Source organism: Vanacampus margaritifer, chromosome 14, assembly GCF_051991255.1.
Source record: "Vanacampus margaritifer isolate UIUO_Vmar chromosome 14, RoL_Vmar_1.0, whole genome shotgun sequence".
In the NCBI taxonomy this organism is placed as follows: domain Eukaryota; kingdom Metazoa; phylum Chordata; class Actinopteri; order Syngnathiformes; family Syngnathidae; genus Vanacampus; species Vanacampus margaritifer.
The window spans coordinates 11,160,194-11,185,109 of NC_135445.1; the positions used below are offsets into that span (position 1 = coordinate 11,160,194).

Genomic DNA, 24,916 nt, shown 5'->3' on the forward strand with positions numbered 1-24,916 from the left:
CTACATGAAAAAAAAAAAATATATATATTTGGATTTTTTTTTAGACTGAATATGCTGAGAACCCTTGGATTATTAAAGATGGCAGAACTGAACGTACCTGACATCAAATACCATCATTGATCGATTTACAAATTATGCATTACAATCGATCACAGATTTTGCATAAAATCTGCATCTGATCCAACCGATCAAATTGTCTAAAGTCGCCAAGAGCATTGTGGAGGAACCACAAGTCAGACACTGTTTTGTAGGAGCTGCTCTTTTGGTTAGCAAGGGTTAATCAAGAGTTAGCAAGCAAGAGTTAACCTCAGCTCTATTCATGTCTGTATGTGAGTGACAGCATCTATTAACTAAGGTAACGGAGTTGGGTTTTTTTTGACAGGAAAAAGAGAGACCTAAAGAAGGTTATTTGAGGAAATATATTAAGTTAAAATAACACTGTATAAATTACAATTAAACTGGAGTTTTAGAATATAAGATGACTAGAGCAGAAAAACAATAAGATAACACAAAGTTTAGAGTAGTAAGCTCATCTTAATTGTGTTTTGGTAGATGCTGATGATTTTGTTAACAATGATGTTTGAATTGGCTAAGCTTTTTTGAGCTGAATGATACTAAAACTTGACATAAGCGAAGTATCAAGAAATGACAAAAAAAAAAAACACGAAGGACTGTATGGAACAAATAGGGAATAAGAGGAGGAAGGACACAAATATTGTGGAGCGACCACGTTCGTGTTTCTCAGCGCAAAAGACACCATCTCCATAAAGCTTATCTTTAACACTGCCTGAATGTTTATGTCATTCAGTGCCGCTGTTTTTGTTAGCAAAAGTGTGAGCAGTGGGCTCAGCAATTAAGTATTTAGGTCACGGCATCTACGAGAGGGATGGAAATATTTGATGAAATACGGTGCATCTGAAAAAGCTTGAGCACAATAGCCGATCCGTCCTCCGTGGTAAATTTCATAGCCGTAGCAGCCTCTAACGTTTATATACCGGCCCAGTAGTGTAGTAAATCCCTCGCCATCGCAAAAAGCATAAAATGAGCGCTGTATGTACACTACGAGTTTCTGTTCTCAGCCATTAAAAGTATACACCAGAAGTGTAGAGCCGCTTTCATAGTTTTGTCATTTATGACTTCACAACTTAAAGGCGAACCGTTTTTGTTGGAGGGTCTGAAACGCTGAATAACTTTGGTATAAGTCAGCCGTCAAAAGCCATCACCGTCTTTCAGTAGCAACTTTAAAGCCCCCGATTGAACCTTCGCTTCGGGTCAGGTAAAGTCCAAATGTTCCAATAAAAGGAAAAAACCTCAGCATGTCATTAGTATTTGCCCAAAGATCTTAAGCGGACTGTCATTCATGCTACATAGTGGAAGCTGACTTTCAAATTTAATTTGTTCCCTGACCAAGCTCATGAATCAGAACTCTCCATTGAAATTCATTTAATCTGTTCCAGCACCCTCAAGAACATCACTGAGGTTTTTTTTTGTAAACTGTTTTTAATGAAATAAATGTAGCATTAGAAAGAGTATTTATAAATATTTTATGTTTTTTTTTTTTTTATGCAAGAACATACAGAAGGCTTTGATGCTTCTGACATGAAGTGGTGGATTAAAGCAATGGTAGTTATTACAAAAAACGGCCAGCAGGTGGCAGCAGAGTATAAGAGATCAGCAAGGGCCATGTTGTAACAAGCTCTTTTTCCCAGTGTTTTCAACAGTTATATTCTAATGCTATTTGTTGCAAAACGGAAACAGATACAAATATACTTTTTTTCTGATGAAAGAGGAGACTCTAATCCTTCTTTTGGTAGGTTCCATGTTTTTATAACAATACAATACAATATTCTGTGGGCCATGCAAAATCAGTCAAAATCCTGTAAAACAGCCGGGAGCGAAGTGGGTTGCTTCAGTGAAAATGGCTGGGAGTGCTTTCAACCGGAACGTGAATATTGATGAAACTTAGCTATATTCTAATGCTATTTGCTGCAAAACGGAAACAGATACAAATATATTTTTTTTCTGATGAAAGAGGAGACTCTAATCCTTCTTTTGGTAGGTTCCATGTTTTTATAACAATACAACACAATATTCTGTGGGCCATGCAAAATCAGTCAGAATCCAGTAAAACAGCCAGGAGCGAAGGGGGTTGCTTCAGTGAAAATGGCTGGGAGTGCTTTCAACCGGAACATGAATATTGATGAAACTTAGCTATATTCTAATGCTATTTGCTGCAAAACGGAAACAGATACAAATATACTTTTTTTCTGATGAAAGAGGAGACTCTAATCCTTCTTTTGGTAGGTTCCATGTTTTTATAACAATACAACACAATATTCTGTGGGCCATGCAAAATCAGTCAAAATCCAGTAAACCAGCCGGGAGCGAAGGGGGTTGCTTCAGTGAAAATGGCTGGGAGTGAACGAGTTAAGAGGTGTGGCCTAGTGAGTAACATAATGAGCTTGATTTGGGGTCGGCCCAACACAGTTTGCATGTGAACACATGAGCGGGAGTCTCATGTGAAAAGTTCTTATTTTGTTTTGGTGTGTTGGTAAATGTCACATTTTCACAACTGTGGATCTTTAAGTAAATTTGCTCCAAATGCACCCAAGAATGTCAATGTAGTTCTATTTGGTTCCATATTGCACGCAAATAGGCAAACCACTAATGGCACTCTTTACACTTGGCCAGTGAAATTTAAGTTGCCTGTGAAAATTCACTTCCTCCCTACCCTGGTGTATAATGACTCTTGAGAGCATAAAAGTGTAGATGGTCACACAGAAAATTAGCCTCTTCTTCTTGATTACTAGCCTGCTGAGCACCTTTATTGTCCTCTATAACTGTGTTCTTTAATGGGCAATCCCAAGAGCGAGATTGTATCAAGTGTATTGACCTGCAACTTCAGACAAAAGGGCCTCAAGGTTAATAGACAATGTTTTGGATGATTTGGACGTAAAAAGAAAAAGGAAATATGAATGAATAGGAATCAAACAGTATTGTATGCCCCAAAATGCATCATTGATTGGCTTATGATAGAAGTTACCAGGAGAACGGTGCACAAGATTGTGTTTCCTCAAATGACTAATAAAATTGATTTGATATTTAACATTTAGGTCTGGATAATTGTGGGGTGTAATTATGTACTACTTTACTTTCAAAGTTGAAAAATACAGCTCTCTAAAGTGGGGAGATTTTTTCTTCCTCAGAAACGCAAACACATTTTTTGTTACATTTTTGTACAAAATAGTGTTTGCATTTTTTTAATGTTTTTAATTTTTGTTTTTGTTCTTTAAAAATGTAAAATAAAAAATGTGACTAAATTAAAAATAAAAATAAATAATGTGACTTAAATTAAAAAAATTATATATATATATATAAATGAATGAATGAATAAATAATGTGATTTAACAAAAAAAAACAGTTTTGATAAGACAAAACAAAAAACGAAATAGATGTAACACTATGAATGAGTTGTGTTTATGTGTTTTTAATTTATGTTTTGTTCTTTAAAAATTCTTTTTACATTCAAATAGTGTGACTAAACTAAATAATAAATAATGTGAATAAGCAAAAAAAAAAAAAAAAAAGTATTGCTGTTCCAACCTCTTAAAATAATTGCCAAAGTCATTCTTTTGCAAAAATTTGTTTTTTGCAAATCATTTTTTGCCGAAATTATCTCCCCATGATGCAAAGGATTCAATTTTTTGTGTTTCCTGAAAAATCTAAAGAATGACTTTGGCGACCATTTTAAGATTAAGAAGGCATCTTTACACAAACAGGATTTTGGAGCCAATCACCGATCTGTGAGTTTTGATAACGGATCACCGATTTGTTTAGAAGATGGAGCATTTTAGCTATTTCAAGATCTTTTATTTTTACTCCGAGACCGCCACCATTCATGGAAGATAGGGAGCGGGTGTATGCTTCCATACGCCAAATCAGGTCATGAAATCTATATATTTGCGAATTATTGATTCTGAGCCGCATATTTTGAAGTTTTGGTGAACTTGGTACCTGGCACTCTAATTTTTGAAAATGACTCCTTCAAAACATGTCAAAAAATGGACAAAAATGTGTTCTTTAATAAGTGTTCCAGTGGTTTAAATCAGAGGTGTTTGACTTTTTATAATATGTTGATTGGTTCAAACAGTTTTACTTCCTTTCCATTTTGTATCCAATAAGCAAGCTGTGCAAGAATGATTTTTCATTGTGTTTGACCTCGACCAGACTTTGAAGTTTGGTTATTTAGTTTTTTTGGCCACTATCAGAGGATGATCATTTGCTCATTAAAGCTGGCCTACTGATCAGTATGTATGACGGCACCAGATCTGGATGTTAGCTAGTCACATAAAAGAGGCACTTAAAGGTATTTTTTTAACATTGCCCCCTTAACCATTAACCAAAGCAGTGAAGCCATCTTACCTCCCAGCGTGGCCGAGATGAGAATGTGGGTGCCATATTTTTTAATGATGGTATGGATGAACTGCTGCGTGGTCGGTCTGCGACCCAGCAGGCGGACGCTGCGCTGGAACTCAGGCATGAGCGGCACGGGGTTCCGGATCAGGTCCCGCCTCTCGATCGCTGTGTTCCTCACCTTCCAACGTGCAAATTCCCTGAATGTGACACAATGAAAACACACATGTCAGCAAATAATACTATACAGGGGTTCTGATGTTTTTGGCCTTGGTCTAACAGGACAGGCTTTTTATTTTGTACTGTTAAGCTGCTGATACAGAAACCGTTTCCGTGGGCGGGAAAAATAATAGTGAGACAAATAGAAATGTGTTGTGAAAAAAGTGCATCAATATTTACTATTATTATAAAACCATTTGATAAAATAAAGTAATTCAATCATTCAATAAAATGATTATCATTTTATAATTGAATCGTTGAGGTGCCCAAAGAATCCCACCCCTAGAATTTTAGAGGGTCACAACGGGCTAGAAGACGGTCACAGTTGAATTTGGGCAAAAAAACAGACTGCACCCTGCATTGGTCACCAGTTAATACCACTTGATTAATAATTTCAATTTATTTATTTTTCCTCTGGAGAGCTCAGTATTGTTCATTCGGTAATTTTACCGATTTGACATGTCATCCTCATTGCTCTCTTTTTTTCTTTTTTTTTTAAATTTTGTATGTGGGTGAGTATGTGTATGTGCATGTGCGCGTGCGTGTGAGTGTGTATTCATTAGTTCACCTAAAACCTATTTAAAAAATCCCATACTGTTCACCTAAACCGAACACTTCCAGCCAGAGTCGTGAGGCCGTCAGGAGACCCGAGGAAGGACCAAAGATAAGATTAATAATTTCAAATCATATTAGTAAAGATTTTTTGTTGTGTCTCACCACTGGATTCACGGTGAACGGTTAAAAAAAAAAAAGAAGCTAGAATATAACATTAATCCAACGGCTACAACGTCCCAACAATAATGTTAATCTGACAGCTAACTAATGCTGGCTAACTTACTAGCTCATGGCATGGAGCCATTGTATCCACTTGTTGATATACTGTACTTGTTTGTCAAGTTTTTTTTTTTTATCAAAAAGATGCATGAGAAATAGTTTTTGATCCGAAATGTTCATCATTATCTGCTGAACTAAAACATTGACAGTTTTTCTTGGACTAAAATAAAGACTAAAATGCCAGCTTTATAGCCGACCAAAAATGGACTAAATAAAAACGGGATGAGGTTGACGATGTTAAAAACTAACACGCGTGATTGAAACTGGACTAAAACTGAGACTGAATTTTAAAATGGCTGATAAAATTAATACTACTGCAAATGCAGTTAACTGAATTGCTTACAAACTATCCGCGTTGAAAATCTTGCACCCGCATAGTTCTAGAAATCAAAGTATTCAAAAACATTTGAAGTTCAGCGTATGTTAAAAAAGGTCAAAACAGTACACAAGGCTTTTCATTTATTTTTGGGCTAAGTTTAAAATGTTCCACTTTCCCCATCATTATTTGCTAAACTTTCCCTTAAGCTGACAACAATCACATTTGACAGGAGTGAAAAAACATACAAATGTATCTGCCAGATTGAGCTTACAAAATATTTGCGTGGGAGCTTTTGCGGCGTTTACTCGCGAGACCGCCGAGACGCACGTCAAGAAACAAGAGATAGAGAAATCCCTGTTACTCCGTGGCAGAGCACCTCTAAGCCTGAGGATAAAAGTGCCAGGTTTTCTACAGCTGTCTGCCAGGCTGAAGCGCTAAAGCAGATGCACTGTCATTGAGTCAATAGCTCGCGCCTGGCATAGTCAGGAACTAAAAACGTCTAAGCGTGATTAGACATTCAGGTAAGAAGCCGCCATTGGATGGATTATTATCTGCCTGGAGAATGCGTGAAATGGCACACACTAGCGGCATTTTTCATTTCCACACAAATAGACAAAAAGGGAGATTTGCCATTTCTCTAAGCTAGAATTTTTATGATTGTGTATTTTGTATCATTCAAAAAAAAACATATGCTCCTTTTTTTTCTGGAGAGCTCAGTATTGTTCATTCGGTAATTTTACCCATTTGACATGTCATCATCGTTGCTTTTTTATTTTAATTTTTTTAAATTTTGTATGTGGGCGAGCCTGTGTATGTGCGTGTGTGCGTGCGAGTGTGTATTAAAAAAAAAAATGCTAATCCATCATTACTGTGATGCTATTCAAAGGCTTCACTACTTTCAAGATGAGGCTAAATGAAAACAATTAGCGCATTTTGACTCAAATTGACTAAAGCATATGTGGGAAGACGCGTTGATTATTAGCCATTTTTAAAATATTATTCACATATGAAAATGACAGCTTTAATCCTCTCCCTTTGACCTTTTTTCCCCTCATAATCCTCGTGTTACCAATTTTATCTGGTGGCGTGCAACAGCGCATTCAAACCTTCACCGCTGGCCCAAAATCTATCAGAAGCACAGTCCCACAAATTGAATATATGTATATATTTCCAACAGTCTTTAGTCGCCATTTCATAGTGTGTTGGTTGCGCAGCTTCTAGTCTTTGTGAGTTTGTTTTTCATCCAATCAGATTTCAGCTTTGATTTTTGATTTTTGATTTTTTTCTGGAGAGCTCAGTATTGTTCATTCGGTAATTTTACCGATTTGACATGTCATCATCATTGCTCTCTCCTTTTTTATTTATTTATTTATTATTATTATTATTATTATTTTATTTTGTATGTGGGTGAGTATGTGTATGTGCATGTGAGTGTATTCATTAGTTCACCTAAAACCTATTAAAAAATCCCATACCGTTCACCTAAACCGAACACTTTCAGCCAGAGTCGTGAGGCCATCAGGAGACCAGAGGAAGGACCAAAGAAAAGAAAGGAAAGTGAAATCCAGCACCGACCAGACACCACCCACCGGTTTTAGCTTTGATTTGTTGCCATGCAACTATTGCCCAGAATCCTGACTTCTGTCTTCATCGACCACGCCCACTATTTCTTTTGTAACCAATGAATATTTAGATTCACCACTTTTTGCCCTCACAAATTCTCAGAGCGATGTCAGCATTTTTCTGTCGTCTAATTGGTTCAGCTATATTTATCCTCTGATTGACTTGCGTTAAGGCGCAAAATGTTCAAAGTTCATCAAAGCCCGAATTGGGTGACACACTGGAAGAAGAAAACAGAATTCTTATTAACTCATTCACTGCCATTGATGGTTATAGACGTCAAAAATTCATTTGAACTTTTTCTATTTAACATTTTGTTCTACTTTTGTTTACAAGAGTATAAAAACCTAGAATTGTTTTTATTGTGCATTTAGAACAGATATAAAAATGTGATTAATCGTGAGTTAACTATTGAAGTCATGCCATTAATTACGATTAAAAAATGTAATCGCCTGACGCCCCTAATTTTTAATAATCTTTTTTATTATTATTCATTCACTGCCGTTGACGGCTATCAACGTCAAATATTCATTTGAACTATTTCTATTAGTTTAACATTTTTTCCCACTTTTGTTAACACGAGTATGAAAACCTAGAATTTTTTTATTGAACATTTAGAACATATATAAAATGTGTTATTTAATCGTGAGTTAAATAGTGAAGTTATGCGATTAATTAGGATTTAAAAGAATAATTGCCTGAATTTTTAATAATCTTTTCTCTTTTTTTTTTTAAATGCAGATTACAATTTTTAATTGTAATGAATTACATGACTTCAATAGTTAACTCATGATTAATTACAAATTTTATATCTGTTCAAAATGTACAATATTTTTTTCTAGGTTTTCATACTCTTGTTAAACGAAAGTGGAAAAAATGTTAAACTAATAGAAATAGTTTAAATTCATTTTTGACATCTATAGCCGTCAATGGCAGTGAATGAGTTAATTAATCAGCACTTTCACAACATTACAAAAAAAAAACCACAAATGTTATTTAGTAGCTTTTAATTTTTTTCGGTCTCGCTCCTTTTCCTGAATAAAATACAACTTTAAACTTTGCTCTTCATGTCTTGTTTTTTTCTCACTTCTTCAGACAACAAACGAGTTCATCATCCGCACCTCTCCTAGTTGCGGCCAAGTAGTGCACAACATTATGACTCAATTACTTCCTCACACAATTAATCAACAATATATTCCACACAACAGACAGCATTCTTAATTAGTGAGCAATTAATCGATGACCATGCCCATTCCTACAAGAGTAACCATTGCTATAATTAATGGCCAGAACTTATTTGTGTGATGAATAATTCCTTCCTCCCGCCAACCCAACACTACTTTGTTGCCTTTTGAAATGTATAAAACACAAACAAGCACATCCCACTCATTATTTACCGTCGCTGCATTTTAATTGTGCTAACATATGCTGCTTGGTGTGTGTGATTTTTGTGAGGGAACAAGGACATGGCTAATTAAATACACAGCAGTGGTCACCATTAGAACATTGTAATAGGACCGGAGAGATTCAAAGGAAAAGGCGTGCTGTGGCCGGCACAACGTGAAAAGAAATATCGGAATATATATATATATATATATATATATATATATATATATATATATATATATATATATATATATAAAAACTCTTTTGTGCATTAAATACAAAAGGGAGCTTTTCCGGTAAGAATTTTCCATCATTGTTACAGAAAACATAATTATCAATATAAAAATAATAATAATAATAATAAAGAAAACATATTTGCATGTTCTGACATTCTTCCATGAAAGAATGGATAAAGATGTATAGAACATTTAATATCCACTTGTCACACTTTGAATTGGTTGCTAGCTTAGCGACACTGTTGCTATATTTTTGTGACTGCTCTAGTGACTATTTTTTCCAAAAGCAACACATTTAGTGACTTTTTGGGGGATTATACTGACTGGCAACTGCAACTCCGAATGAATGAAATGTTCACCCCACCACATCCAGACTGCAATTTTTCATGCAAAGCCCCCACTGGCTAATTGAACCATATCTGTACCGTCACGCATCCCCCTTCAGTTTTGACATGATCGTTCTCACTTGATGAGTAGGACTCACTCATTTGCATACCAAATATTTGAGGTCTCAATTTTCCATACTATGTCCCCTTAAAAGTGAAACGATCATACATCCATAACTTGACCTAATATGGTCCCTTTCCCTTTACTGTAAAGCTATTGTCAAACCAGTGACCATATTGGGTGCTGTAAATTATTTATTTGATAAAACATTGACGCCCAAAATGCGATACACAAGCTCTCTCGCTAATTGAAAATCAAACATGTATCACTCCCACTGCTGCTGCGTGAAGACTTCAGCTACTTAATAATGAACAGTGTGGAAAACAAAACGTCATCATTTCCAAACGGATGTAAGCTGATCACATCGATTAGAATATTGAACTTCTTTAGCGATATTCAGCATTTGAAAACTAAAACCAAATATACATCAAGGAAAAGTGGAACAAATAAAACCGGTTCGCTCTCATCGCAAGAGCCAACGAAAAATGAAAACAAAAAGTTAACCATTTAGTCTGATCTTGACTTGAATAATCCAAACTGAAGTTTTGCGCTAATTCAGGGCATGAATATTCAACTTTCAATGAATATTCAATGAATATCTAAGGGTATGTAAACTTTGACTCAATATTGAGACCAACCGCAAAATGTTACATTTCAGACACTTTTATATATTTTAGAGAACTTGATTACATTTCATGAAAAATTGTGTGAAGATCAAGTGATCCATAAATCCAACTAAAACAAAAGGTCTAAAAATTACTAAAATATGCACCAGGATTTGGAATCCTTGTTGAATTCACTTTCCAAAAATACCTATTTTGTGAAGATTGACCGGGTAGTTCCAGCGATATAAGGGTTCAAAGGAAGTTGGCTTTTTTTGTTGAAAATGTCCAAATTTGGCTCCCAAACTCCAGCTCCAATTGACCTAAAATTTGAGATTCAGTGTTGTCAGGTCACTATCAACAAGTACACCAAGCTTCATTGAAAAAAAAATCTGCTTGGTTTAACACAGAGGCTGGGTAGACCTTGTTTTGGTATTTTCACAGATACATGCAATTGGTGGCAGATCAAACTTCTAGTGTTGTAAGTTTTAGATTCATTGTATTTCGACAAATATATATGAAGGTAAAGAATTCTCTTCTGAACTCTAGAAATCATCAAAGATGTGTATGGCCTTGTCATTGCAAAGAAATAAGAAAAATAATACGCAAAATAGTGGTCAATGAAAACAAAATCTGCTTGGTTTAACACACTGGGTGATGTGGCATGGAACGACCCCCCCGATTAAAATCTGTCACACTGCGACCAATTGCATGTATCTGTGAAAATACCAAAACAAGGTCTACCCAGCCTCTGCGCAGATTTAGACCTTTGACAACAACTCACATGTCATTTGTGAAGGCAGGTTTTAGATTTATTGTGTTTTGACAAAATATATTTGAAGGTAAAGATTTCTCTTCTGAACTCTAGAAATCATCAAAGATGTGTATGGCCTTGTCATTGCAAAGAAATAAGAAAAATAATAAGCAAAATAGTGGTCAATGAAAACAAAATCTGCTTGGTTTAACACACTGGGTGATGTGGCATGGAACGACCCCCCGATTTAAATCTGTCACACTGCGACCAATTGCATGTTTCTGTGAAAATACCAAAACAAGGTCTACCCAGCCTCTGCGCAGATTTAGACCTTTGACAACAACTCACATGTCATTTGTGAAGGCAGGTTTTAGATTTATTGTGTTTTGACAAAATATATTTGAAGGTAAAGATTTCTCTTCTGAACTCTAGAAATCATCAAAGATGTGTATGGCCTTGTCATTGCAAAGAAATAAGAAAAATAATAAGCAAAATAGTGGTCAATGAAAACAAAATCTGCTTGGTTTAACACACAGGGTGATGTGGCATGGAACGACCCCCGATTAAAATCTGTCACACTGCGGCCAATTGCATGTATCTGTGAAAATACCAAAACAAGGTCTACCCTGCCTCTGCGCAGATTTAGACTCTAGAAATCATCAAAGATGTGTATGGCCTTGTCATTGCAAAGAAATAAGAAAAATAATACGCAAAATAGTGGTCAATCAACTCAGCTCTTGTGCAACTTGTTGACAATTTTTTTTTTTTTACATCCTTGAGGCATTGGGCTGTATAAATTGCACTATACAGTATTTATGAGACAACAAGCGCTAAAACTATTAGTCCATCAGTAAAATGGTGGAACAAATATGTTTTTTTTTCACATTGTTTCTCTCCATCTATGTCATCATATTCATTTCCACTGAACCCCACTGGCTGCCAGTTGTTATATAAAACCTTAAATGGCGGCCATATGCGCTCCAGCCCTTGTGCTCCAGATTAAGCATGCCAGCAGATGGAATGGGGGGGGGACATGATTCAGTACCTTACTCCACAGCTCCAAGACCACTTTAATGACCTATCACAGCACGTAAAGAGGAGACGAACGACACGGCAGGCTGCATGGTAGGGAGGAAATTGGAACGTAGGTGATTATTGCTTTATGGGGTTCCTCTAACACAAAAGGAGTTTACATTGCCCCGGTGTGTCACGTACAGATTGCACAAGATGACGAGTGTAAATAAATAATCTAATTCAATCATACAGTTCATGCTTAAATCTCAGTGGCAACCTTGTATTCGTGCCGGGGAATTTAATGGCAATGCCTTTTTGCTCTTTGTCTTAGGTTGTTTCCCAAAAACTAGAATAAGTTCAGTGATCCTTCACAAGGTGCTTCTATTTTGGCCTTCAAAAACAAGCGGCATATTCATCAGCCGTTTACCGCACTTCACTCATTTCAAAACATCCTCAGCACGCCGAAAAGAGGAACGCACAAGTCCTCGAAGTCACATAAAGAGGAAGCGCTAATTAGCCGGGAAGTTTTGGGTATGAAATATTGATGTGGAAAAGCGCAGCGTCTCGTGTCTTTGAGCTACGTCTGTGCTGGTTAGCGAAACGCTAGTCAACATCTCGAGAACGTGTACTTACAATTAGCAAAATCCAATAACGACTAAAATGATTTAATGGGAAAACACAGCAATTTTGTGTACTATAAAAGGCATTTGACACTTTGTTTGACAATCCATGGAGGAAAAAAAAAAGAGGAGCTCAATATGAATGTTCAGAATTATTGTATGAATTCCAGTTGTTTCAGGCAGTTTACCTGATAGCATGTTGTTCTTAACTCATTCACTGCCACTGCCATTGACGGCTATAGATGTCAAACATTAATTGGAACTATTTCTATTAGTTTAACATTTGTTCCAATTTTGTTAAAAAGAGTATGAAAACCTAGAAACAATTTTTATTGTACATTTAGAACAGATATTTTAATAAAAAATGATTAATCGTGAGTTAACTAGTGAAATCATGCGATTAATTACGGGAAAAAAATTATCCTCTAACGCTCCTAATTCTTATAATAATCTTTTCTTTCTTTTTTTTCAAGAAAAGATTATTAAAAAATTAGGGTCGTCAGGCGACGGAAATTTGTAATCACAATTAATTGCATGACTTCACTAGTTAACTCAATCAATCAATTTATTTCATTAATTTTAAAAATAAAAACAATATTCAAATTCCAAGTAAAGCAAAAGAATGAAAGGGGACAGAAAGAAGTAAAACTTGTTTTGTCTGCTCCTGATCAACTAAAAAAATTAACTCACGATTAATCACAAATTTTATATCTGTTCTTAATGTACAATAAAAAACATTTTTTTAGGTTTTCATACTCTTTTTAAAAGTGGGAAAAAATGTTAAACTAATATAAATAGTTCAAATGACTTTTTGACGCCTATAGCCGTCAATGGCAGTGAATGAGTTAAGAATGAAGCAGCAGTGCCTCTGCTTGTAGCTAGACCTGTTAGCTTAGCAGCTTAACGGCTAACGTCCATTCTCTATAGCGCTTGTCCTCACTTGCTTGACGGGTGAGCTGGAGTAATATAACAGCGACTTTGGGTACAACCTGGACTGGTCGCCGGCCAATCATAATGTAAATACAGACAAACATTAACATTCACAGAGACGATTTAATCATCAATGACGCTATCATTCTTGTGTATGAAATAAGGGAGGAAACAGAGAACCCAAAACCTTGGCTTTTGGAAAACACAACAAAAATAAATTGCTTTATTAGCAATTTGGTGAATTGGTTTCAAAACGTGATTAATCAACAATCGTTTCATCACGGAAGTGGTATAATGGTACGCCAAAAAATCACGGTTAGGTACAGTACATATCGGAGCTTTACGCTTATATACTATTATATTCTTTTCAATGGATGCCATTTTAAATGAGTTTGACGTAGGCCTACTGTCCAGCCATGATGTGCTCTAACCCGAGTCTTATTTTCCTTTATCTAATGGGGTCAGTACACCCCCAAAAAAATCTAACTATTGTATACTAATATATCCCTACTACCACACAATCAAAATCATTATTTATTCCTTTGTATTTGTACTTGCACAGAGCCAAGAACATATTTTATTTTGTGGGATATTTTGTTCATGTGCAGCTCCTTTTAACTCATTCTTTAAAAAAAAAAAAATGCAGACTGTGACACTGCCGGCCTTCACGACGACGTCTTGTCGGCTTCAAATAAAAGTCGGTTGAGTTCTGATAACCCTCACATGTTTATAGCGAGGTGTCATATTTTTGTTTGCCTCGTTTCATCATAAACGCTTGTTGTTTTCCTCGAGTGAAGACGGTGTTGTTTTTCCAGTGCTCATTGTAATGAAGCCCGGGTTGGAACTGACCAAAATAAGCGCTTTGATATTTTTATGATAGCGAGTAAACAGGAAGAGGATTTTTTTTTTTCCTCTCCTTGAAGGTTCCTGACTCTTTTTCTGATGATTTCTTTTGGGCTTCCAGAAACATGTTGTCTTTGAATCCTGCTGAGCCGTTTTCCTCTTTAATTGGTTAGAAATGTTCTTGTGCTTAAATTGATAAAAATGTTTGTCACACTCATGCTTGGAATTGATGCTGATGTCGTTATTTTGTTTATTTATTTATTTATAGGTTGAGTGACATGTTGTGCTTTTGACCATTGAATGTGCTATATCGACCAAACTATAACTTATACATGTGAATTCATATTGCACATACTGGTATTTGTCCTACCACTTTCTGTTTTCGCTTAACATAGTACGAAAAACAAAAAAAACTGTCATTAAATTTGTGGTCTTTTTAGTGTAGCGGTAACGCCATGTGAAACTATTCTGCGTTGATATAACTACCTCAAATCAGCTGTCCTGGAACTGAGTTTCCTTTCTCAGTGTATGTCAACTCGCTGTTCAGATTTAGTCTCGGTGTTTGTTGTACATGTTTTGTGAAATGGACCCCTGTATTTTTTGAAAAAAAATAAAAATAAAAAGATGAAGTCCAGGGCCCTCCGTGGCCTTCCCACAGAGGCCGGCGGAGGTGCTAGCTAGTAATGGCTAGCTAGTAATGGCTAGCTAGTAGTGGCTAGCTAGTAATGGCTAGCTAGTAATGACTAGCTAGTAGTGGCTAGCTAGTAATGGCTAGCTAGTAGTGGCTAGCTAGTAATGGCTAGCTAGTAATGGCTAGCTAGCAGGCTAAAGAACGAGGCAGCAGTCACGGGACAGGATTGTCTGGAAATGATCCAGTTGACGTCAAACATTGGAAAGAAAATATCAAAGATGTCATTTAAATAACAAAATGCACGGGGTGAAATTGTAAAAACGTAAATAAACCTAAGAAGAACCTAAGTTATATTGAATAAATGATAAATACACATGGTCAGTTTAGATTGTTAATGTGTTCCTATTTTCATTAGGACTGTTTTTGTGATGCATAAAAAAATAAACCTAACCAAAGTGAACACATAAATGACTATCCTTAATATTTTCTTTCCAATGTTTTGACGTCAACCATCATTTTTTTTCCATATAACTTTATTGAACAATCGTAAATGGACAATTTCCAGCCAATCCTGTAGCGCGACACATCTAGTATCCCGACACCGGCGTTATTGTTAACCACAACAAGGGAGGAGAATGTCTACCTGATTCTGCTTTCAGAAAACGTACGACAGCTCGCTTGCGATAGTGTTAGTGAAGCATCGTGGTTCCCTGCAAATCGTATTCTCTTTTTTTGCATTTTTACTGTAGCTACTGCAACGCTAAAAAGGCTGCCACATCCCAGAACGGAACGCTAAAGTACTGTATGCAAAAGGCTTCATAATAAAGTATGTTTTCACTTATTTTGGTATTGTACTATATTTTCAACAAATAAGGTAAAATAAGTTCCTTCTGGAGCTGGAACAGATTTGCATTTCTATTCACTTCAATAGGCCACACCGAAATCAGTCATCCTTTTGTCCTTTTGCTCAATACAGCATTTCAATTCAGTCATGACTAAAGGAAAAGAAAAAAAAAAGATCACATTGACACAGCGTGGAGGTGTTCCTTTTCACCACACACTCTAATTGTGCATTTGCATGAAAAGCAAACAAAAAGGAAGCCACAGCGGGGTAAACTAGTCCTGCTACGACGTCGCCTCGGACTTGTTTTGACAAACAAACCCCCAAAAAAAGCATGAACAACAAAAGAAAAGCTGCATATATTTGTTTTGCATTGCAGGCATGGAAGAGAAACTGCGGAATTCACTTAAGCAAAGCTTAATGAAACGTAAATCCTAACGGAATTGGCCGCGCGCTGAATGCGTGTGCGTGTTGAAAACCGCGGACTCTTCTTGTCGCAAACAAGACAGCATCGGGTTTCATGCTTTGACGAGGGATGAACCTTTTCATTTTCAGCCATTTGTTCCACCACCTATTTGTTCAGGATGACTTGACTAATACTTCAAATGCCGCGAGAGGCGGACACAATAGGCTCAGGCTGTCGGCTCGCGTGTAAAAAAAAATGACATGACAAAACGCTTCTGTGGGGGAGGGGGAAACCCGAGCATTAACTACAGTATGGATGATGGATTTGCATGAATACAGCAGAGATAATTAGCGACTATCAACAGTCTCATGACTTGTCAAACTATTTCTACATGAAAAGGTTATGTTAATGTTACGTTAGGCTGATCAGTACAAAGTGTGAATGCTGAAAGATGACGTCCTCCATCGAAAAGACCCGAATATTGCAAACCAAGACTTTCTTTTCTGCAGCTTTTTTTTTTTTGCTTTTTCTTTGACTTTTTTGTGACACTTTTTGAGTTTGGGATTTATTTGTCACATTTAATCAAAAGATGACCTAAACTCAGCCTAATTAGGTGTTTTTTATTTATTTATTTGCTTTTTCATTTGCTTTCTCCGGCTTTTTTTTAAATGTATTTATTTTTTGCTTTAAAAAAAAATAAAAATTGTGCCACTTTTCCAAGTTTTTTTTTTTTGTCGAAAAGATGACCTAAACTTTTCATTTGCTTTCTGCGGCTTTATTTTCCCTTTTTCTTTGACTTTTTTGTGACACTTTTTAAGTTTGGGATTTATTTGTCACATTTAATCAAAAGATGACCTAAACTCAGCCTAATTAGGTGTTTTTTATTTATTTTTTGCTTTTTCATTTGCTTTCTCCGGCTTTTTTTTAAATGTATTTATTTTTTGCTTTAAAAAAAAAATTAAAATTGTGCCACTTTTCCAAGTTTTGTTGGGTTTTTTTGTCGAAAAGATGACCTAAACTTGCCTTTTCATTTGCTTTCTGCAGCTTTATTTTTTCCCTTTTTCTTTGACTTTTTTGTGACACTTTTCAAGTTTGGTATTTATTTGTCACATTTAATCAAAAAGATGATCTAAACCCACAGTTTTTTGTTGTTGTTGGTTTGTTTGTTTTTTGCTTTTTCATTTGCTTTCTCAAGCTTTTTTTTTCGTTGCTTTTTCTGTGACTATTATTGTGCCACTTTTCCAAGTTTGGTATTTTTTTGTCGAAAATATGACCTAGACTCACTGTCACAACCTAATTAAGCGTTTTTAAAAAAACATAGATTTTTTTGCTTTTTCTGCAGCTGCAAACTTTTTGTGACACTTTTCCAAGTTATTTTTGTCACTTTTAATCAAAAAGATGACCTTAACTCACAGTCTCAGCCTAATTTGTTTTTTGTTTTTTTTTGCTTTCTCAAGCTTTTTATTTTTATTTTTTTGCATTTTCTTTTACTATTTTTGTGCCACTTTTCCAAGTTTGGTATTTTTTTTTGTCAAAAAGATGACCTAAACTCACTGTCTCAGCCTAATTAAGCTTTATTTTTCATATTTATTTTAATTAATTTTTTTGCTTTTTCATTTGATTTCTGCAGCTATTTTTTTTTTTTTTACTTTTTATGACACTTTTCCAAGGTTTTTTTGCCACTTTTAATCAAAAAGATGACCTAAACTCACTGTCTTAGCCTAATTAAGCTTTTTTTCCTTTTTTGCTTTTTCATTTGATTTCTTCAGCTTTTCTTTCTTTTTTTTTTTTTTTACTTTTTGTGACACTTTTCCAAGTTTTTTTGGTCACTTTTAATCAAAAAGATGACCTAAACGTACCGTCTCTTTTTTTGTTGTTGTTGCTTTTTCATTTGATTTCTGCAGCTTTTTTGTTATTGTTTTTTTGCTTTTTTGGGGACTTTTTGTGACACTTTGGCAAGTTTGGCATTTTTTTGTCACATTTAATCAAAAAGATAACCTAAACTTTTGTTGTTGCTTTTTCATTTGATTTCTGCAGCTTTTTTGTTGTTTTTTTTGTCTGTTTTTTGGGGACTTTTTGTGACACTTTTCCGAGTTTGGCATTTTTTTGTCGCATTTAATCAAAAAGATAACCTAAACTTTTGTTGTTGTTGCTTTTTCATTTGATTTCTGCAGCTTTTTTGTTGTTGTTTTTTGGGATTTTTTGTGACACTTTTTCAAGTTTGGCATTTTTTGTCGCATTTAATCAAAAAGATAACCTAAACTCACTGTCTCAGCCTTTGTTATGGCTGAGTTTAGCCGAGGTGATGGCCGCCCGCCAACGGTAAGTTGCCGGTATTCGGGTATGGTAGGCCGCGGGCTTTGATCCAATAATGGTAATTTCCCCCATGAATTACTTTGTGAAGCAATTTGGTGTTCCCACACAGTATTGACTTGTTCTCCTCCATTCCGCACATGGTGTGCCCGCTGTGAAGCAATACGGCGTGATCTCATCGAATTGGATATTATTTATATAGTTTTTTTTCAAAGGCAATTAGGGTAAATGTTATTATATTGAATTTGTCAGATGGCCTGGTGAGGGTCACATTTGTAGGTTTCATGTTCGGTGGCTGAAGGACAACAGCGGGAGGTTTGCAGGATTTGCATGTGGCATTTGACAAATATCTATGGGGTGGAGGAAGGGGGGGGGCTCTGCCATTGCTATGTGTGATGGCATTCATGACGCTTGACTGCCATTAGATACAGCACATGCCGTTAAATGTATTTCCTGTCAAAAACACCCAAACTTGTCATCCAGAGCAGTCCACGAAAATCTATAAAAAACAGTCAGAGTTTGTTCTTGGGTTTGAAAGCAATTCTGTTGAATTATCAAAAAGGGAAATTATTTAAAGGCAACTTCAATTAAATGTGAAAAGAAACAGCTATTTGTTTGTTGGAATTCATTGACCACAATGCTGCAAATTGTAATCATTACTCAGAGGCACAAGTAGAACCTAAAAAAAATGGCAAATTAGAGGTCTGCATCTCTACGTACGTATTGCAATGTATTTTAAAGTTGAATTATTCGATTCAATTTGATGCACCTGCATCCTTTAAATAAAAATAAAATTTCCAATTCAACAATTTTTTTTGTTTTGTTTTTTAATATAAATATAATATTAATTGATGGGGTTGACAATAAATAAACAAAATTCACATTATAATAGCTCATGTCATCCCTCTTTTTTTTCCCCTTCAAGCTTTTGTGTAGCCACAATGAGTTGCTACGCAACTGCACGAGTTGAAATTGCCAGTTATTTTTAATAGGGCCTGACCGATTAATTGGCCGCCGATTATAATCGGCCAATTATTTGCCCTTCAAACATCAGCCAAAACAATTGGCCAATTGGGCCAAAAGGACGATTAGTTTCAACCTTAAAACGTTATCATAGAATAAAAAACGAAGTTTCCGACGCTGTGAAAGTACCATGAATGCACCATTTTGCTTGCGTAGCATTAGCAACTAGCAAGTGTGTAGCATATGTTATTCTGTTGTCCCTAAGCGTCCTCTAAGCTGTTTAATGACACCTCAGTTGGAGTTAACTGTAAAACTAAACACACAACAATTAGTATTACATCCACTTTATATTTAAATACGAAACATGCTTTGTTTTTAAAACATCTCTGGCCTAGCGCTAATGCTAAAAGCGAAGGGAAAATCCCATTCAAATGCTAACAGGAAGTTAGCATCAACTTTGGGAATGTTTTTCCTTCAAATAACAAATATTCACACACAATTTTATGCATTAAATATATTTTTATAAATAATAGGCAGATTAATCGGTAATCTGTATTTTTTTCTGCCAAAAATCGGCATCAGCATCGGCCTTAAAAAATGCATATCGCTCGGGCCCTAATTTTTAATTGGTTGGCCACTGTTAAACGTTGCCACGGACAATAAATATTAGCGGTTTATGTCCCTTTCCTGATTTATGGATTTGTAATTATGCACATTTTAATCCAATAATTGACACAATAACCAAATCTTTTAATTGAAGTCACATCTTTACTTTCAACTTCCACATTTTCCAGGTTCTATTTTCATAGACAGCGCAATTGCGACAGGGCACAAATGCCGGCGACACATTTTTCTGCACGTGTTTGCCATTTTGATCGACTGCCACTGTGACAATTTGGTGGCAGCATTTTGATCTAAATTTACGCCTGCTAAGAGTGCCTGGTGCAGGGAAGACATGTCTACCGCGATTTTGGTGTATTTATCATCATATTTTGATTATTGTTTCACTGGCCGGCACAGCTATGAGAGAGTGAGGGGCCGTCTCCAAGCGCCGACTTCACAACACAGACATCTTGTGCCTGCCCATGTCGTCAAGATGCTTATCAGTGCATGATTAGCGGCGGTTACCACTCCCACAACAACAAAGACCTCCCTCTTTCAGATCCGCCGGCCTGCACTCGGCTGTGAAATTACCAACCTCGGGTCTAACCCACCTCCGGGGGCAGAGTCGCAGCGCACACCGAGCATGATTTACAGCGCTCACGAATGGGAACGAGACGAAATTATGAATGGGATTGCTGACTCTTGCAAGGTATTAGAGACGCCTGCAGACAAGAATCTGGGCCGTACCTCATTTTTTGACCAATATGACCATCGCATTTGGGAAGCCTACAGACAAAAATCTGGGCTGTACCTAATGTTATCGAAGCAGCACACGGCATATTACATTAAATGCAATAATACATTTTTTTAATGGTAATGTTATCCATTTGAAATTCTACAGGTTAATTGTTTTATACCTAGTTATGAGCATGTCTCATTTCTTTATTAGCAGCATACATGCTGGTGAGCTTAACTCTTTGACTGCCAAAAACGTTAAATAACGTTTAGTAAAATCCTATGGAGGCCTGCCAAAGACGTTAAAAGACGTTTTTTTCAAAACAGAGATGAAACTAACCATTTTCTATTGTTGATTACTGAAAAACGGAATAAGGTAGAAACAAACTTTTTTTTCTGATGAAAGATGAGAGTCCAATCTTTCATTTGGTAGTATGTGTGTTTCCATAGTCCAAACACATAATTTTCTGTGGACCTTGAAAGATCAGTCAAAAATGCTTAAATCGCCTGGCATCCACGGCATCCCTTTTCTGAAAATGTCTGGCAGTCAAAGAGGGTCCTCTAGCAGTATTTGTAAATTAATTTAAAATAAAAAATTCCACTGTAAGTATTTTATTATGTTTTTAAGTTAGTTTTGTATTGTGCACTTTTTAAAAATATATATTATTTTTTTAAGCTAAAAGCAAAATGACGGTGTAAAAAAAAAATAGTAATAATTCTCTGGGTCAGCATTTTTTTTCTTCTCTTTTCAGACTTTAATTTCAGCCTGCGCACTAGTTGATTGCATCTAACTCATTTTCGCACAATGTCTGCATGGAACTGTTCCAGTCGCTGAGTCAAATGTCGCAAATAAGTCAAGCGCCTCACAGCCTAACAGATGTTTTAGTAATCTGCATTATGCATCTCTTTTGTCTCGCTAAATTACAGCAGATGAAGTCAGCCAACATCTGGTGCTTTCTCTCTCTCTTTTTTTTTTTTTTTTTTGTTTTCCCCGACATAGCATTATTATACTTTATACTGCAATTTTGGGTGTTAACGTTCCCCAGAGGGCAGCAATAACGGGTATTGCTTAGGAAGAGACCGACGTAATCGGCGACCTCTGCAACTCCGGTTCCCGCCGAGGTATTATGCGGCAGCCACAGGGGGTGCGGGAAAAAAATGAGACTTTTTCATGTTAATAAGGAAGCAAAGTCCAGCCATAAATCACACAGACAGAGACGCAATTGAAATGCCTTTGTGAAATTCCTCCGTGAAATTCATCTGGCAAGAAGCGTTCCAAATATTATAGAATGCATCTTAATCACACGCTACAGCGCGCAAGGGGGAAAACAATAGGAAGGCGCACAGACGGAGCGAGAGGGGATCGGGTGTATTTCGCTTGACCCGAGCTGTTTGCTTGGGCTTGATTTATATATTTTTACTTTGGTGTTGTCATTCTTGAAAAAAAAAAAAAAAATGCAGCAATGCGATGGAGTTTTTATTCCTTTATTTTCCATCGCAGAGGTGTTAGAAACGAAAGCCGGCGCCGGCATCAGTAAACATTGCGGCGGGCAATCGGAGCGACAGGCGATGTTGCGGGTGGCCTTACATCTGTCGACACAGCAGGCGAGATGTGACTCGTTACCTGAAGTTCAAAGAAGCAATGCTGTGTGAATTTGAAATTGAAATGTTTATAGAAGAATATATGAGGATAACTGTTGTCACCTCTCAAGGACATATCATGGAAGAGCCCATTTGTATCTATTAGGGGAAATTGAGATGTGCCTGTGGGTTAGGGTTAGCGCATTTTGAAAATATGGATCTGAAATTTTGAAAGTTTCTTTGCCCACGACTTGCTAGCTAAACTCGGTTATGATCCAGAGCCACTTTCATGCCATGGCTGCAGTGTATAAACTGCTGATTCCACCATTAAAAAAAATATAGTATTGTCTTTATGGGTATTTTATTATATTTTTTTTTTTCCCCAAACCACTGGCTCTGTTATAGAAGGTAGAAGCTGCTAGTCATAGCGATGGCGGTAACACTTTATAATAACTATCTGTTATAACTAGTTAATAGATCATTAGTAAACAGTTAATTAATGAATCATTAATAACGTGTTGTTTGTTAACAGTTTGTTAAGGATTGAAACTGATGCTTGTGGATAGTTAATATAGCCTTAATAAACTGGTAATGAGTTAATAGCTACTAAATGAGTAATATGTCATAAACAAACTATTAGTAAATTACTAGTGGCTTGTTGAGTTTATATATGTTATTGGAACATTATTCTTAAGTTGCAACTATTCCTCATTAACTGTTAGTAAACAACTCATTAATTACCAGTTTACTAATGATCTATTAACTAGTTATAACGGATGGTTATTATAAAGCATCACTTTTCTGTGACTAATGTACTTACATTCTAATGCATCATCCCAAACATGTGATGTCAATTTCAGACACAATTATTGACATCTTTTCATTGATTTTGTGGCCAATTCCACAAACGTTGATACATTGCAGAACAGCGCATATCATTAAACGAAGATATTCTTGTGCAAGTGTAAAGTGAGCATAAAGTAAATTTTAGTCCGGTGCTGGGATTAAGTCAGGAATTTGGTGCGCTCACTAGTCGACGTGTGACTGTGGTGATGGTACGTCGTTTGATTAGTATTCCAAATGCAAGAAATTCCCAGAAGTGTTCAACAAATTAACTGTGAATTAACAATGAATTGCATATAGAGTGGAAAAGGACTTGTAAACATCCTTATTATTAACCATTAGGGTCTGCAAATGTAACGCGATTACCCAAATGGAATACGATGGCGTCATAGCCACGTTAGTGCGCTCAGTGATTATGATGAAGCTATGAGATGGAAATTGATCCAATCAAAACAATCTTTCCCTTCATGTTAGTCGAAGGCATTTGATGGGGCATATTGCCGGAAGACATAACTGACAAGGGTACTAATGGCACCACTGACTAACTGATGGATAACATGACATGATGACGTGTGCAGATTTGGGCAAATTTCAAGTCAATGCCATGCTTGGGGGTGGGCGTTGGGGTGGGGGTGGCGGTGGGGGGGGGGATCACTATCAAAATACAAACATATAGTAATTGCCTTCATATTTGCGATGAATTAATTCACCTATTTTATGTTTTTTTTCTGTGGAATGTATCCCTAACTACTCACTGGAAAACTCAACCTATTTGCATGTTTGTGCTTTTTTTTTTTTTTTTTTTTTTTTTTTTAAATTTTTTTTACAAATGTTGTATGTCAGGGAGTAGCAAAGTTTAGCCTCCGTTAAGGGAAGTAACGGAGAGTCTTTGCTGCTGTACACTGAAAGTTAGGGCTGGGTTTTTAAAAAAAAAAAATTAAATCTATATCAAAAATTGATTTGCCTTTCGGAGCCTGAAATCAATTCATAAAAACATGAATTGATTATTTTAATATCTCTATTTTCCCATGAATTCATAAGAAAATAGGCCAATTTTTGTTTTCTTTAAATGTACTGTTCACATTGATTTAAAAGTATTTTCTTACATTTATGAAAGACCTGACTTATGACTTTCTGAATATTTTTAATTTACATTTACAATTGTAGAATTAGAATGATGAAAATAGTTTTATTTCATCCTTACTGATGTCAATGTTTGTGTAACACTGAAGTGATTATAATACGTGTTACTTTCAATAATAAGATAAATCATTTAAACAGTTACCGCCTCAACAAAATTTTATTTGGAATTTAATGTTGGTGGACTTGTTATCATGTCGTTGATATTTAAGAAGAATTGATGTTACGAAAATCAGCAGAATGAAGAGAAGAGAATCAAATCGAACTGAACTCTTGTGAATTGAAATCTAATCGATCAAACGATCAATCCTTTTGTTTTGTCTATCCCACTTTTTTTTTCCTTAATTTTTTCCTTTTGGTCACATCGATTAAATCACATCATTTGCAACATTGACATCCGAAAGAAGGGCTGACGGGTAGAAACCGTGGCATATGTGTCTAACCCTCATATGGCCCAAAAAAACAAACAAATAAACGTACCAATTTATATGCAACACGGATGGCAAACGGACCAAATGTTGTTGCACACATTTAAGGGGCTGACGTATGCTGGAACTAACGGCTTTAAAAAGGGAACAAATTTGGCGTAACGAAAACAAACCGATCTGCATCTCTTGGAGAAA

The 24,916-nt window shown here is 36.0% G+C and overlaps 1 protein-coding gene across 1 annotated transcript in view; it reads right to left on the reverse strand.

Annotated features, from left to right (window-relative positions):
• The window catches only part of brinp1 (bone morphogenetic protein/retinoic acid inducible neural-specific 1), a 178,251-nt gene that overhangs the window by 91,250 nt on the left and 62,085 nt on the right, over positions 1-24,916 (reverse strand). The window contains exon 3 of the mRNA XM_077542653.1: positions 4,423-4,613. Coding sequence (XP_077398779.1) covers positions 4,423-4,613 — 191 coding nt within the window. The remainder of the gene's footprint in view (positions 1-4,422; positions 4,614-24,916) is intronic.